This window comes from Panulirus ornatus, chromosome 46 (assembly GCF_036320965.1).
Source record: "Panulirus ornatus isolate Po-2019 chromosome 46, ASM3632096v1, whole genome shotgun sequence".
NCBI classification, from domain to species: Eukaryota; Metazoa; Arthropoda; class Malacostraca; order Decapoda; family Palinuridae; genus Panulirus; species Panulirus ornatus.
In genome coordinates, this window is record NC_092269.1 from 13,547,122 (window position 1) to 13,564,163 (window position 17,042).

General features: G+C 41.7%; 1 protein-coding gene across 2 annotated transcripts in view; it reads left to right on the plus strand.

The window, feature by feature from the left end:
• Positions 1-11,139, plus strand: part of LOC139763142 (uncharacterized) — a 70,829-nt gene extending 59,690 nt beyond the window's left edge. For both annotated transcript variants that reach the window (XM_071688845.1, XM_071688846.1), the window contains one exon: positions 9,748-11,139. In XM_071688845.1, coding sequence (XP_071544946.1) covers positions 9,748-10,537 — 790 coding nt within the window. In that variant the 3' untranslated portion in view covers positions 10,538-11,139. The remainder of the gene's footprint in view (positions 1-9,747) is intronic.
• The last annotated feature ends 5,903 nt before the right edge of the window (positions 11,140-17,042 follow it).

The following is a 17,042-nucleotide window of genomic DNA, read 5'->3' on the forward strand; positions in this document are numbered from 1 at the left end:
TATATATATATATATATATATATTTCTTTCAAACTATTCGCCATTTCCCGCGTTAGCGAGGTAGCGTTAAGAACAGAGGACTGGGCCTTTGAGGGAATACCCTCACCTGGCCCAATTCTTTGTTCCTTCTTTTGGAAAATTAAAAAAAAAATCGAGAGGGGAGGATTTCCAGCCCCCCGCTCCCTCACCTCTTAGTCGCCTTCTACGACACGCAGGGAATACGTGGGAAGTATTCTTAATCCCCTATCCCCAGGGATAATATATATATATATATATATATATATATATATATATATATATATATATATATATATATATATATATATATATATATATATATATATATATATGTATATATATATATATATATATATATATATATATATATATATATATATATATATATATATATATATATATATATATATTCATATTTATTATACTTTGAAGTTGTCTACCGCGTTAGCGAGGTAGCGCAAGGAAACGGAAGAATGGACCAACCCATCCACATACACGTGCATATACATAAACCCAACCACACGCACATATACATACCTATGCATTTCAACGTATACATACATATATATACATAGACATATGCATATATACACATGTACATTTTCATACATGCTGCCTTCATCCATTCTTGCTGCCACTCCAGCCACACATGAAATGACACCCCCTCCTCTCGCGTGCGCTCGAGGTAGCGCCAGAAAAAGATAACAAAGGCCACATTCGTTCACACTCAGTCTCTACTTGTTATGTGTAATGCACCGAAACCACAGCTCCCTTTCCACATCCAGGCCTCACAAAACTTTCTATGGTTTACTCCAGACGCTTCACATGCCGTGGTTCAATCTATTGACAGCACATCGACCCCGGTATACCACATCGTTCCAATTCGCTCTATTCTTTGCACGCCTTTCACCCTCCTGTATGTTCAAGCCTCGATCGCTCAAAATCTTTTTTACTCTATCCTTCCACCTCCAATTTGGTCACCCACTTTTTCTCGTTCCTTACACCTCTGACACACATAGATCCTCTTTGTCAGTCTTTCATTACTCATTCTCTCCATGTGACCAATCCATTTCAATACATCCTTTTCTGCTCTCTCAACCACACGCTTTTTATTACCACACATCTCTCTTACCCTTTCATTACTTATTCGATCAAACCACCTCACACCACAAACTGTCCTCGAACATCTCATCTCCAACACATCCACCCTCCTCTGCACAACCTTATCTATCGCCCATGTCCTCACAACCATATAGCATTGTTGGAACCACTATTCCTTCAAACATACCCATTTTTGCTTTCCGAGATAACGTTCTCACCTTCCACACATTCTTCAACGCTCCCAAAACCTTTGCCCCCTCCCTCATCCTGTGACTCACCTCCGCTTCCATAGATCCTAGATATCTAAGACACTTCACTTCCTCGAGTTTTTCTCCATTCAAACTTACCTCCCAATTGATTTGTCCATTATCCCTACTGAACCTAATAACCTTGCTCTTATTCACATTTACTCTCAGCTTTCTTCTTTCACACACTTTACCAAACTCAGTGACCAACTTCTGCAGTTTCTCACCCGAATCAGCCACTAGCTTCCCTAACCCTCTCATCCACAACAGACTGCATACTTGCCCCTCATTCCAAAACTCTTGCATTCACCTCCCTAACAATCCCATCCATAAACAAATTAAACAACTATAGAGACATCGCACACCCCTGCCGCAAACCTACATTCACTGGGAACTAATCACTTTCCTCTGTACCTACTCGTACACATGCCTTACATCCTCGATAAAATCTTTTCACTGCCTCTAGCAACTTACCTCCCACACCATATACTCTTAATACCTTCCACAGAGCATCTCTATCAGCTCGATCATGTGACTTCTCAGGATCCATAAATGGTACATACAAATCCATTTGCTTTTCTAAGTATTTCTCGCTTACATTCTTCAAAGCAAACACATGATCCACACATGAAACCACACTGCTCCTCCCCAGTCTGATGCCCTGTACATGCCTTCACCCTCTCGATCAATACCCTCCCATATAATTTCCCATGAATACTCAGCAAAGTTATACCGCTGTAATTTGAACACACACCTTTATCCCATTTGCCTTTGTACAATTGCACTCTATATGCATTCTGCCAATCCTCAAGCACTTCACTATGAACCATACATGCATGGAATATCTTCACCAACTAGTCAACGACACAGTCACCAACTTTTTTAATAAATTCCATTTATATATATTTATGTTAGCGAGTTAGCGCAAGGAAACAGACGAAAGAATGGCCCAACCCATCCACATACACATGTATATCCATACATGTTCACACACGCACATATTCATACCTATACATCTCAACATATACATATACATACAAACACAGACATATACATATATACACATGTACATAATTCACACTGTCTACCCTCATTCATTTCCGTCGCCACCCCGCCACACATGAAATGAAAGCCCCCTCCCCCCGCATGTGCGCGAGGTAGTGCTAGGAAAAGACAACAAAGGCCATATTCGTTCACACTCAGTCTCTAGCTCTCATGTATAATGCACCGAGACCATAGCTCCCTTCCACATCCAGGCCCCACAAAACTTTCCATGGTTTACCCTAGACGCTTCACATGCTCTGGTTTAATCCTTTGAGCAGCACTTCGATCCCGGTATACCACATCATTCCAATTCACTCTATTCCTTGCACGCCTTTCACCCTCCTGCATGTTCAAGCCTCGATCACTCAAAATCTTTTTCACTCCATCTTTCCACCTCTAATTTGGTCTCCCGCTTCTCCTCGTTCCCTCCATCTCTGACACATATATCCTCTTGGTCAATCTTTCCTCACTCATTCTCTCCATGTGACCAAACCATTTCAAAACACCCTCTTCTGCTCTCTCAACCACACTCTTTTTATTACCACACATCTCTCTTACCCTTACGTTACTTACTCGATCAAACCACCTCACACCACACATTGTCCTCAAACATCTCATTTCCAGCACATCCACCCTCCCTCGCACAATTCTATCTATAGCCCACGACTTGCAATCATATAACATTGTTGGAACCATTATTCTTTCAAACATACCCATTTTTGCTTTCCAAGATAACGTTCTCGACTTGCACACATTTTTCATCGCACAGAACTTTCGCCCCCTCCCCCACCCTATGACTCACTTCCGCTTCCATGGTTCCATTCGCTGCCAAATCCACTCCCAGATATCTGAAACACATCAATTCCTCCAGTTTTGCTCCATTCAAACTTACCTCCCAGTTGACTTGTCCCGCAACCCTACTGTACCTAGTAACCTTGCTTTTATTCACATTTACTCTCAGCTTTCTTCTTTCCCACACTTTACCAAACTCAGTCACCAGCTGCTGCAGTTTCTCACCCGAATCAGCCGCCAGCGCTGTATCACCAGCGAACAAAAACTGACTCACTTCCCAAGCTCTCTCATCCCCAACAGACTTCATACTTGCCCCTCCTTCCAAAACTCTTGCATTCACCTCCCTAACAACCTCATCCATAGAAAATTAAACAATCATGGAGACATCACGCACCCCTGCCGCAAACCAACATTCACTGAGAACCAATCACTTTCCTCTCTTCTTACACGTACACATTCCTTACATCATCGATAAAAACTTTTCACTGCTTCTAACAACTTACCTCCCACACCACATATTCTTAAAACCTTCAACAGAGCATCTCTATCAACTCTGTTATATGCCTTCTCCAGATCCATAAATGCTACATATAAATCCATTTGTTTTTCTAAGTATTTCTCACACACACACACACACACACACACACACACATACATATATATATATATATATATATATATATATATATATATATATATATATATATATATATATATCTTTCTTTTTCTTTCATACTATTCGCCATTTCCCGCGTCAGCGAGGTAGCGTTAAGAACAGAGGACTGGGCCTCTGAGGAAACATCCTCATCCAGCCCCCTTCTCTGTTCCTTCCTTTGGAAATATATATATATATATATATATATATATATATATATATATATATATATATATATATATCATACAAAACTCCAACAGCCAGGATCGAACCCGGGACCCCTGTGCAAGAGGCAGGAATGTTAACCGCTAAGCTATGGGCCTGGCTAATAGGAAATAACTATTCGAATACTAAGTACTCGAATACCCTTCGTCTCACAATGGTGAGCAACGGGGTCTATACTGGTTATTTCCGAACAGACGCACATAGCCAGCTGATAGCATTTTACCGAACCTATCTGTACAACTCGGAGGTATATGAATACGAATAAAGTGCATAGAAACGCGCACCTTCATAGAACATACAAACCTCCCACAGCCAGAATCGAACCCGGGACCCCTGTGCAAGAGGCAGAAATGCTAACCGCTAGGCTATGGGCCTGGCTAATAAGAAATAACTATTCGAAATCTAAATACTCGAATATCCTTCGCCTCACATTGGTGAGCAACGGGGTCTATACCGGTTATTTCACGACAGGCGCACATAGCCAGCTGATAGCGTTTTACCGAACCTATCTGTACAACTCGGAGGTATATGAATACGAATAAAGTGCATACAAGCACGCACCTTCATAGAACATACAAACCTCCAACAGCCAGGATCGAACCCGGGACCCCTGTTAATGTGGTGAGAGGTGCAACTAGAGGGATGTCTGATCATTATCTTCTGGAGGCGAAGGTGAAGATTTGTAGAGGTTTTCAGAAAAGAAGAAAGAATGTTGGGGTGTAGAGATTGGTGAGAGTAAGTGAGCTTGGGAAAGAGACGTGTGAGGAAGTACCAGGAGTGACTGAGTAAAGAATGGAAAAAGGTGAGAACAAAGGACGTAAGGGGAGTAGGGGAGGAATGGGATGTATTTAGGGAAGCAGTGATGGCATGTGCAAAAGATGCTCGTGGTATGAGAAGAGTGGGAGGTGGGCAGATTAGAGAAGGTAGTGAGTGGTGGGATGAAGAAGTAAGATTATTGGTGAAAGAGAAGAGAGAGGCATTTGGATGATTTTTGCAGCAAAATAATGCAAATGAGTGGGAGATGTACAAAAGAAAGAGGCAGGAGGTCAAGAGAAAGGTGCAAGAGGCGAAAAAGAGGGTAAATGAGAGTTGTGGTGAGAGAGTATCATTTAATTTTAGGGAGAATAAAAACATATTTTGGAAAGAGGTTAATATAGTGCGGAAGACAAAGGAACAAATGGGAACAGCAGTGAAGGGGGCTAATGGGGAGGTGATAACAAGTAGTGGTGATATGAGGAGATGGAATGAGTATTTTGAAGTTTTTTAATGTGTTTGATGATGTAGTGGCAGATATAGGGTGTTTTGGTCGAGGTGGTGTGCAAAGTGAGAGGGTTAGGGAGAATGATTGGGTTAACAGAGAAGAGGTGGTAAAAGCTTTGAGGAAGGTGAAAGCCGACTACGCAGCGGGTTTGGATGGTATATTGCAGTGGAATTTATCAAAAAAAGGGGGTGACTGTATTGTTGACTGGTTGGTAAGGTTATTTAATGTATGTATGAATCATGGTGAGGTGCCTGAGGATTGGCGGAATGCGTGCATAGTGCCATTGTACAAAGGCAAAGGGAAAAAGATGAGTGCTCAAATCACAGAGCTAAAAGTTTGTTGAGTATTCCTGGGAAATCATATGCGAGGGTATTGATTGAGAGGGTGAAGGCATGTACAGAGCATCAGATTGGGGAAGAGCAGTGTGGTTTCAGAAGTGGTAGAGGATGTGTCGATCAGGTGTTTTCTTTGAAAAATGTATGTGAGAAATACTTAGAAAAGCAAATGGATTTGTATGTAGCATTCATGGATCTTGAGAAGGCATATGATAGAGTTGATAGAGATGCTCTGTGGAAGGCATTAAGAATATATGGCGTGGGAGGCAAGTTGTTGGAAGCAGTGAAATTTTTTTATCGTGGATGTAAGGCATATGTGCGAGTAGGTAGAGTGGAAAGTGATTGGTTCTCACTGAATGTCGGTTTGCGGCACGGGTGCGTGATGTTCTATGGTTGTTTAATCTGTTTATGGATGGAGTTGATAGGGAGGTGAATGCAAGAGTTTTGGAGAGAGGGGCAAGTATTCAGTCTGTTATGATGAGAGGGTTAGGGTGAGAAACTGCAGAAACCTGTGACTCAGTTTGGCAAAGTGTGCGAAAGAAGAAATGTGAGAGTAAATGTGAATAAGAGCAAGGTAATCAGGTATAGTAAGGGTTGAGGGACAAGTCAACAGGGAGGTAAGTTTGAATGGAGAAAAACCGGAGGAAGTGAGGTATTTTAGATATCTGGGAGTGGATTTGGCAGCGGATGGAACCATGGAAGCGGATGTGAATCATAGGGTGGGGGAGAGGGCGAAAGTTCTGGAAGCGTTGAAAAATGTGTGGAAGGCGAGATCGTTATCTTGGAAAGCAAAAATGGGTATGTTTGAAGGAATAGTGGTTCCGACAATGTTATATGGTTGCGAGGCGTAGGCTATAGATAGAGTTGTGCGGGGGAGGGTGGATGTGCTCGAAATGAGATGTTTGAGGACAATATGTGGTGTGAGGTGGTTCGATCGAGTAAGTAATGAAAGGGTAAGAGAGATGTCTGGTAATAAAAAGAGTGTGGTTGAGATAGCAGAAGAGGGTGTTTTGAAATGGTTTGGTCACATGGAGAAAATGAGTGAGCAAAGATTGACAAAGAGAATATGTGTCAAAGGTGGAGGGAACGAGGAGAAGTGGGAGACCAAACTGGAGGTCGAAAGATGGAGTGAAAAAGATTTTGAGTGATCGGGGCCTGAACATGCAGGAGGGTGAAAGGCGTGCAAGGAATAGAGTGAATTGGAACGATGTGGTATACCGGGGTCGACGTGCTGTCAGTGGATTGAACCAGGGCATGTGAAGCGTCTGGGGTAAACCATGGAATGCTCTGTGGGGCCTGGATGTGGAAAGGGAGCTGTGGTTTCGGTGCATTATACATGGCAGGCAAGAGACTGACTGTGAACGAATATAGCCTCTGTTGTCTTTTGATAGTGCTACCTCTAGCAGCTGAGGTGGGAGGGGATAGTCATATTCATGTGTGGCGGGGTGGCGACGAGAACGAAGGAAGACAGACAGTATGAATCATGTACATGTGTATATATGTCTATGTCTGTGTGTGTATATATATATGTATACGTTGAGATGTATAGGTATGTATATGTGCGTGTGTGGACATGTATTTATATGCATGTGTACGTGGGTGGGTTGGGCCTTCTTTCGTCTGTTTCCTTGCGCTACCTCGCTAACGCGGGAGACAGCGAAAAAGTATAATGAAATAAAAACTATATATGCAAGAGTTTTGGAAAGAGGGGCAAGTATGCAGTCTGTTGTGGATAAGAGAGCTTGGGAAGTGGGTCAGTTGTTGTTCGATGATGATACACCGCTGGTGGTTGATTTGGGTGAGAAACTGCAGAAGCTGGTGACTAAGTTTGGTAAAGTGTGTGAAAGAAGAAAGCTGAGAGTAAATGTGAATAAGAACAAGGTTATTAGATACAGTAGGGTTGAGGGATTAGTCAATTGGGAAGTAAGTTTGAATGGAGAAAGACCGGAGGAAGTGAAGTGTTTTAGATATCTGAAAGTGGATTTGGCAGCGGATGGAACCATGGAAGCGGAAGTGAATCATAGGGTGGGGAAGGGGCGAAAGTTCTGGGAGCTTTGAAAAATGTATGGAAGTCGAGAACGTTATCTTGGAAGCAAAAATGGGTATGTTTGAAGGAATAGTGGTTCCAACAATGTTATATGGTTGCGAGGCGTGGGCTATAGACAGAGTTGTGTGGAGGAGTGTGGATGTGCTGGAAATGAGATGTTTGAGGACAATATGTGGTGTAAGGTGGTTTGATCGAGTAAGTAATGAAAGGGTAAGAGAGATGTCTGGTAATAAAAAGAGTGTGGTTGAGATAGCAGAAGAGGGCGTTTTGAACTGGTTTTGTCACATGGACAGAGTGAGTGAGGAAAGACTGAGAGAGGATATATGTCAGAGGTGGAGGGAACGAGGAGAAGTGGGAGACCAAATTGGAGGTGGAAAGATGGAGTGAAAAAGATCTTGAGTGATCGGGGCCTGCAGAGGTTGGTGACTGAGTTTGGTAAAGTGGTTGAAAGGAGAAAGTTGAGAGTAAATGTGAATAAAGGCAAGGTTATTAGGCTCAGTACGGTTAAGGGGCAGGTTAACTGGGAGGTAAGTTTGAATGGAGAAAAACTGGAGGAAGTGAAGTGTTTTAGATATCTGGGAGTGGTCGTAGCACCGGATGAAACCATGGAAGCTGAAGAGAGTCTCAGGATGGGGGAGGGTCGAATGTTATGGGAGCGTTGAAGAATGTGTGGAAGGCGAGAACGATATATCGGAGAGCAAAAATCGGTATGTTTGAAGGAATAGTGTTCCAACAATGATATATGGTTGGAAGGCATGGGCTATAGATAGTCCTGCCATGTAGAATATTAATATTTGTAGCTGACAATGAGCCGGAAAATAAAGGTACAATAGAAATTGAACGTCCCCAGATTCAAACTGACATAGAAAAAGTAAATGGACTAAGCTCACAGGTTGGGAATATTTCTTAATTTCGAGAAGTGCAAGGTTTTACATATGAGGAGTAATAACGAGACGGCAAGCTACATAATGAATAATGATGAGCAACAAAAGATAAATGAGGAAGAAAGTTAGAGTAATGATTTTTTATGAATTATAGCCAAGGAAATTGTGCATAAAAGCAATCAGAAATCGAACAAATTTTTTGAATTCGTTGAAAGAGATTTCAAAGTTAAGTCCGATGATATAATCCTCAATCTTTACAGGTCACTCTTACTGAGAAAAGACATAGACGGGTTAGAGGAAGTACAGTTGCAGACAAGCAAGATGACGACCAAACTCAGAAACAAATTCTGCTAAAGGCTCTTATGATGTCGATCTAAGCAGCTATTCAGACATAGATTTGTCTTGTGTCGCTCATAGTACAAACCTGTGGGCAAGAGTTTTACTTCAGTAAGGCGAAAGCTGGTTTATTTGGAGTGTTAGCATATAGAATCGCTTACCAGTAGAATGGCTAAAAGAAGCCCCATAGATACGTTTGGAATAGACTTGAGAAATGCTTCGCTTAAAATTCACAATTAACTTTATTTGAGCTTCTTTCATTACGTCTAAGTTTTACAGGAATTTTTTCATTTCGGAGTACTTGTGATTTTGTCTTTTTCCTGCAATAACCTCTGAGTTTCTAATCTCTTCCACTAAGATAAAGTCTCGTAAGAACCCATTGGTATGCTACTTTTTGAATTTCTTTGTGTACTTTTGTATCTCTTCAGATATCCAAAACTTCGCGTGCCAATCGCTACTTTCGTCATACAGTGTTGGATTTTAATCGTCATGGTGACATTTCTTTATACCAAAATCATCAGACCAAGTTAGGAAGTGGAGACAGATCCCCCTTAGAGAAGACCATACATAATGAGCTTTATTTTCTGTTAGTTAGCTTTGCAGAAATATTCTAAAACAATAAGACTTCCTAAGATTTTTCTTCATAGGACGTCGATGGGAGTATATACAAGACTTTTACAGCACCGTCGTTAGCGAATATTATGCCAATGTACATAACACTATTGGTGATTTAGTAACCAGTGCCAGATATTGTAAAGTACGTCAGGGAAATAAAAGATGTTGACATGTTGTTCCATTTTACAGATTACCCAAAGAGTTCCGGTTGGGACCCATAGAGGAGCATCACATGGACCATTTGTACAAACACTGGCAGTACAACGAGGATGAGACGTTGGAGTCATATAAGAATATGTTGCGTGTCCTCCCCAGTGTGGGTGTGTACAACGCATATGTGGCTGGAGCCACGACCATTGGACATGAGACGCTAAAAGAAAACACTAAAAAGACTGTCAGTGTAAGCCAGACGCTGGAAGACACGCCAGCGAGAACAGTCAAGGGTAAGAAGATACAAAGAAACACACTGGAGGAAACTGTCACCGATGATAACGCATTGGAAAAGACGTTGAATAACTGTGGAGACGAGGCAGGCTGGTCCAGAATCAATGAGATGCCTGTGGCTTGGACAGCCCTCTCCCATAACAACATCATCTGTAATACCTACACGCTAAAGGAATATCGGTGTCGGGGGCTGGGTCGGGCGGTAACCGCGGCCCTGGCTGCTCGTGTGCTGCAGGATGATGACAGAGTCTCAGGTTACGCAGACCACCATAACGGCGCCGCCATCAAGATTCTCGAACAGCTGGGCTTCACCAGGGAATGTGACGTCGGCTGGCAAACTTATTCTATATTGAAGAACCAGAGACGTAAACCTTCACGTTTTTACAGTAAAGTGATTCTGAAGACAGTAAAATGTCTACGAATTAATCTTCACGTGCACAAACTTTCCTATACCAAACAGTACAAATACATATCTCTAGGAACACTTACTAAGCCATTTCAAAGAATAGTCTTCAAATCAAGAAAGTTGGTCTGAGAGTATTCAGCTGTAAAAATGTTGAAAAGATTAATGACAATATTGTATAAGCTGAGGATGAAAGAAGTAGGAAGGACATAATCGCAAAGTAAAGCCTATCATTATAGTGTTTAAGACTATACCCTTCCTTATTGCGAGGCACTAACCCATAGGCCTCCTCTTTCCAAGGTGTTAACCCATAGCCTACATTCTTACTAGGTGTTAGCCACTATCCCTCACTATTACAAGATATCAGGCCATACCTTTCTTTGTTACAGGGCAGAGTAACTTTCTTAGTGACACGGTATGAGGCCAGAGTTTTGTTATAAATTCCTAGCTCACAACACCCTAGATGTAAGCTATTATTCCATAGTCACTTTTTTTTCGTAAGGTGTTTAAACATAATCAAACTTGATGAAATATGTTATCCTATAGTTTACTTTGTTACAAGATGCTAGCTCAGAGTGAAATAGGTGCAAGGGATTATCCCAAAGTTGATTTTGTTGCAAAGTGTTCGCCCAATGTCAAATTTGTTGTAAGGTGTTAGCCTATAGCCAACCTTGTTACAAGGTCCTAGGCCATAGTGAAACACTGTAAGATGTTAGCCCATCATAAATTTTTCTGCAAGAGATGGAAACGTTTAAGTTTAGCATATACTGAAAACCTACCAATATATGTTCATATATCCATTACTACTCAGCTCAACAAGACAGAGTTAAATTATTCTCATTCCATTCTATATTCCTTAGGGCATTACGTATATGCAATCCAAAGTGTAGTGATGATGAGTTAGAGAAAATCTATTCTATTGGATCCAAGTTAAAGTATCCTAGATCTTTCATTGATAAATCCCTTAGATTGGCAAAGAAATTATTTTACAGAGTTAAACCCAAACCTCCCCTTGACACCAACTACCTTTTAGTTCTCCCTTTTAGTAATAACTTTACTTCCCAAGTTGCTTAGATTCTTTAATGTAAGTGTTGCCTTCAGCAACAACAATACTATAAAGAATATCTTAATCAGAAACTCACTAGAAAGTTCTGCAGAATGTTTCTTTAGAGTACTAAGTCAAAATTTTGATAAGTTTTATTTGGGCAGACTGGTAAGGATCTTTCCGTTAGACTTAAGCAAAATAAATATAGTATAAGAAGAGGACAAAAATCAAATGCCTTGTTTAATCATGTTAAAAATTAACTCTAACTCCTGTACCACGAGACATATCATTGAATCTTCTATCATTAGATACACAAAGAATTGTAACAATACCAATGAAGTTTTATACAAATTGGAGTGCTTTATTGTCAATAAAATTCATAAACGATTCCCTTTCTTGTCCACATGATAGATTTTATGATAATCATGTTACCAGACTTGAACACAACCGACCCCCATTTGGGTAGTTATTTGTTTACCAAATGGCGTCCTAGCTACGTCTCCTCTTGTATATCAACTGCATGTTATACTTACGTATATATATATATATATATATATATATATATATATATATATATATATATATATATATATATAATCTTCGTCTCACGTTGGTGAGTTTCCGGTGTAGACCCCGTTGCTCACCAACGTGAGACGAAGGATTTTCGAGTACATAGTATTCGAATAGTCACTTCCCTATTAGGAGCGATCATACCCTAGCGGTAGCGCTCCCGCCTGTTGCACAGGGGTCCCGGGTTCGATCCTGGCTGTTGGAGGTTTGTATGGTATATATATATATATATATATTTATTTATATTTATCTTGCTTTGTCGCTGTCTCCCGCCGTTACCGAGGAAGCGCAAGGAAACAGACGAAAGAATAGCCGAACCCACCCACATACACATGTATATACATACACGTCCACACACGCAAATATACATACCTATACATCTCAACGTATATATACTTATACGCATACAGACACATACATATGTACACATGTACATAATTCATACTGTCTGCCTTTATTCATTCCCATCGCCACCCTGCCAAACATGAAATAACAACCCCCTACCCCCTCATGTGCGCGAGGTAGCGCTAGGAAGACAACAAAGGCCCCATTCGTTCACACTCAGTCTCTAGCTGTCATGTAATAATGCACCGAAACCACAGCTCCCTTTCCACATCCAGGCCCCACAGAACTTTCCATGGTTTACCCCAGACTCTCCACATGCCCTGGTTCAATCCATGGACAGCACGTCGACCCCGGTATACTACATCGTTCCAATTCACTCTATACCTTGCACGCCTTTCACCCTCCTGCATGTTCAGGCCCCGATCACTCAAAATCTTTTTCACTCCATCTTTCGACCTCCAATTTGGTCTCCCACTTCTCTTCGTTCCCTCCAACTCCGACACATATATCCTCTTGGTCAATCTTTCCTCACTCATTCTCTCCATGTGACCAAACCATTTCAAAACACCCTCTTCTGGTCTCTCAACCACACTCTTTTTATTACCACACATCTCTCTTACCCTTACATTACTTACTCGATCAAACCACCTCACACCACATATTGTCCTCAAACATCTCATTTCAAGAACATCCACCCTCCTGCACACAACTCTATCCATAGCCCACGCCTCGCAACCATAGAACATTGCTGGAACCACTATTCCTTCAAACATACCCATTTTTGCTTTCCGAGATAATGTTCTCGACTTCCACACATTCTTCAAGGCTCCCAGAATTTTCGCCCCCTCCCCCTCCCTATGATTCACTTCCGCTTCCATGGTTCCATTCGCTGCCAAATCCACTCCCAGATATCTAGAACATTTCACTTCCTCCAGTTTTTCTCCATTCAAACTTACCTCCCAACTGACTTGGCTCTCAACCCAACTGTACCTAATAACCGTGCTCTTATTCACATTTACTCTCAACTTTCTTCTTTCACACACTTTACCAAACTCAGTCACTAGCTTCTGCAGTTTCTCACATGAATCAGCCACCAGCGCTATATCATCAGCGAACAACAACTGACTCACTTCCCAAGCTCTCTCATCCACACAGACTGCATACTTGCCCCTCTTTCCAAAGCCCTTGTATTCACCTCCCTAACAACCCCATCCATAAGCAAATTAAACAACCATGGAGACATCACACATCCCTGCCGCACACCTACATTCACTGAGAACCAATCACTTTCCTCTCTTCCTGCACGTACACATGCCTTACATCCTCGATAAAAACTTTTCACTACTTCTAACAACTTGCCTCCCACACCATATATTCTTAATACCATCCACAGAGCATCTCTATCAACTCTATCATATCCCTTCTCCAGATCCATAAATGCTACATACAAATCCATTTGCTTTTCTAAGTATTTTTCACATACATTCTTCAAAGCAAACACCTGATCCACACATCCTCTACCACTTCTGAAACCACACTGCTCTTCCCCAATCTGATGCTTTGTACATGCCTTCACCCTCTCAATCAGTACCCTTCCATATAATTTCCCAGGAATACTCAACAAACTTATACCTCTGTAATTTGAGTACTCACCTTTGTCCCCTTTGCCTTTGTACAATGGTACTATGTAAGCATTCCGCCAGTCCTCAGGCACCTCACCATGAATCAGATATACATTAAATAACCTTACCAACCAGTCAATAATACAGTCTTCCCCTTTTTTGATAAATTCCACTGCAATGCCATCCAAACCCGCTGTCTTACCGGCTTTCATCTTCCACAATGCTTTTACTACCTCTGCTCTGTTTACCAAGTCATCCTCCCTAACCCTCTCACTTTGCATACCACCTCGACCAAAACACCCTATATCTGCCACTCTATCATCAAACACATTCAACAAACCTTCAAAATACTCACTCCATCTCCTTCTCACATTATCACTACTTGTTATCACCTCCCAACTAGCCCCCTTCACAGAAGTTCCCATTTGTTCCCTTGTCTTACGCACTTTATTTACCTCCTTCCAGAACATCTTTTTATTCTCCCTAAAATTTAATGATACTGTCTCACCCCAGCTCTCATTTGCCCTCTTTTTCACCTCTTGCACCTTTCTCTTGACCTCCTGCCTCTTTCTTTTATACATCTCCCACTCATTTGCATTTTTTTCTTGCAAAAATCGTCTAAATGCCTCTCTCTCCTCTTTTACTAATAATCTTACTTCGTCATACCACCACTCACTACCCTTTCTAATCAACCCACCTCCCACGCTTCTCATGCTACAAGCATCTTTTGCGCAAGCCATCACTGCTTCCCTAAATACATCCCATTCCTCCCCCACTCCCCTTACCTCCTTTGTTCTCACCTTTTTCCATTCTGTACTCAGTCTCTCCTGGTACTTCCTCACACAAGTCTCCTTCCCAAGCTCACTTACTCTCACCACCCTCTTCACCCCAACATTCACTCTTCTTTTCTGAAAACCCATACAAATCTTCACCTTAGCCTCCACAAGATAATGATCAGACATCCCTCCAGTTGCACCTCTCAGTACATTAACATCCAAAAGTCTCTCTTTCGCGCGCCTGTCAATTAACACGTAATCCAATAACGCTCTCTGGCCATCTCTGCTACTTACATACGTATACTTATGTATATCTCGCTTTTTAAACCAGGTATTCCCAATCACCAGTCCTTTTTCAGCACATAAATCTACAAGCTCTTCACCATTTCCATTTACAACGCTGAACACCCCATGTATACAAATTATTCCCTCAACTGCCACATTACTCACCTTTGCATTCAAATCACCCATCTCTATAACCCGGTCTCGTGCATCAAAACCACTAACACACTCATTCAGCTGCTCCCAGAACACTTGCCTCTCATGATCTTTCTTCTCATGCCCAGGTGCATATGCACCAATAATCACCCATCTCTCTCGATCAACTTTCAGTTTTACCCATATTAATCGAGAATTTACTTTCTTACATTCTATCACATACTCCCAGAACTCCTGTTTCAGGAGTAGTGCTACTCCTTCCCTTGCTCTTGTCCTCTCACTAACCCCTGACTTTACTCCCAAGACATTCCCAAACCACTCTTCCCCTTTCCCCTTGAGCTTCGTTTCACTCAGAGCCAAAACATCCAGGTTCCTTTCTACAAACATACTACCTATCTCTCCTTTTTTCACATCTTGGTTACATCCACACACATTTAGACACCCCAGTCTGAGCCTTCGAGGAGGATGAGCACTCCCCGCGTGACTCCTTCTCTTTCCCATTTTAGAAAGTTGAAAAATACAAGGAGGGGAGGATTTCTGGCCCCCCGCTCCCGTCCCTTTTAGTCGCCTTCTACGACACGCGAGGAATGCGTGGGAACTATTGTTTCACCCCATTTCAAAACATATATATATATATATATATATATATATATATATATATATATATATATATATATATATATATATATATATATATATATATATTTTTTTTTTTTTTATTTATTTTGCTTTGTCGCTGTCTCCCGCGTTAGCGAGGTAGCGCAAGGAAACAGACGAAAGAATGGCCCAACCCGCCCACATACACATGTGTATACATACACCTCCACACACGCAAATATACATACCTATGCATCTCAATGTACACATATATATACACACACAGACATATACATATATACACATGTACATAACTCATACTGTCTGCCTTTATTTGTTCCCATCGCCAACTCGCCACACATGGAATAACAACCCCCTCCCCGCTCATGTGTGCGAGGTAGCGCTAGGAAAAGACACCAAAGGCCCCATTCGTTCACACTCAGTCTTTAGCTGTCATGTAATAATGCACCGAAACCATCGCTCCCTTTCCACATCCAGGCCCCACAAAACTTTCCATGGTTTACCCCAGACGCTTCACATGCCCTGGTTCAATCCATTGATAGCACGTCGACCCCGGTATACCACATCGTTCCAATTCACTCTATTCCTTGCACGCCTTTCACCCTCCTGCATGTTCAGGCCCCGATCACTCAAAATCTTTTTCACTCCATCCTTCCACCTCCAATTTGGTCTCCCACTTCTCCTCGTTCCCTCTACCTCTGACACATATAATCTTAGTCAATCTTTCCTCACTCATTCTCTCCATGTGACCAAACCATTTCAAAACACCCTCTTCTGCTTTCTCAACCACACTCTTTTTATTTCCACATATCTCTCTTGCCCTTACATTACTTACTCGATCAAACCACCTCACACCACATATTGTCCTCAAACATCTCATTTCGAGCACATCCACTCTCCTGCGCACAACTCTATCCATAGCCCACGCCTCGAAACCATACAACATTGTTGGAACCACTATTCCTTCAAACATACCCATTTTTGCTTTCCGAGATAATGTTCTCGACTTACAAACGTTCTTCAAGGCTCCCAGAATTTTCGCCCCCTCCCCCACCCTATGATTCACTTCCGCTTCCATGGTTCCATCCGCTGCCAGATCCACTCCCAGATATCTAAAACACTTTACTTCCTCCAGTTTTTCTCCATTCAAACTTACCTCCCAATTGACTTGACCCTCAACCCTACTGTACCTAATAACCTTGCCCTTATTCACATTTACTCTT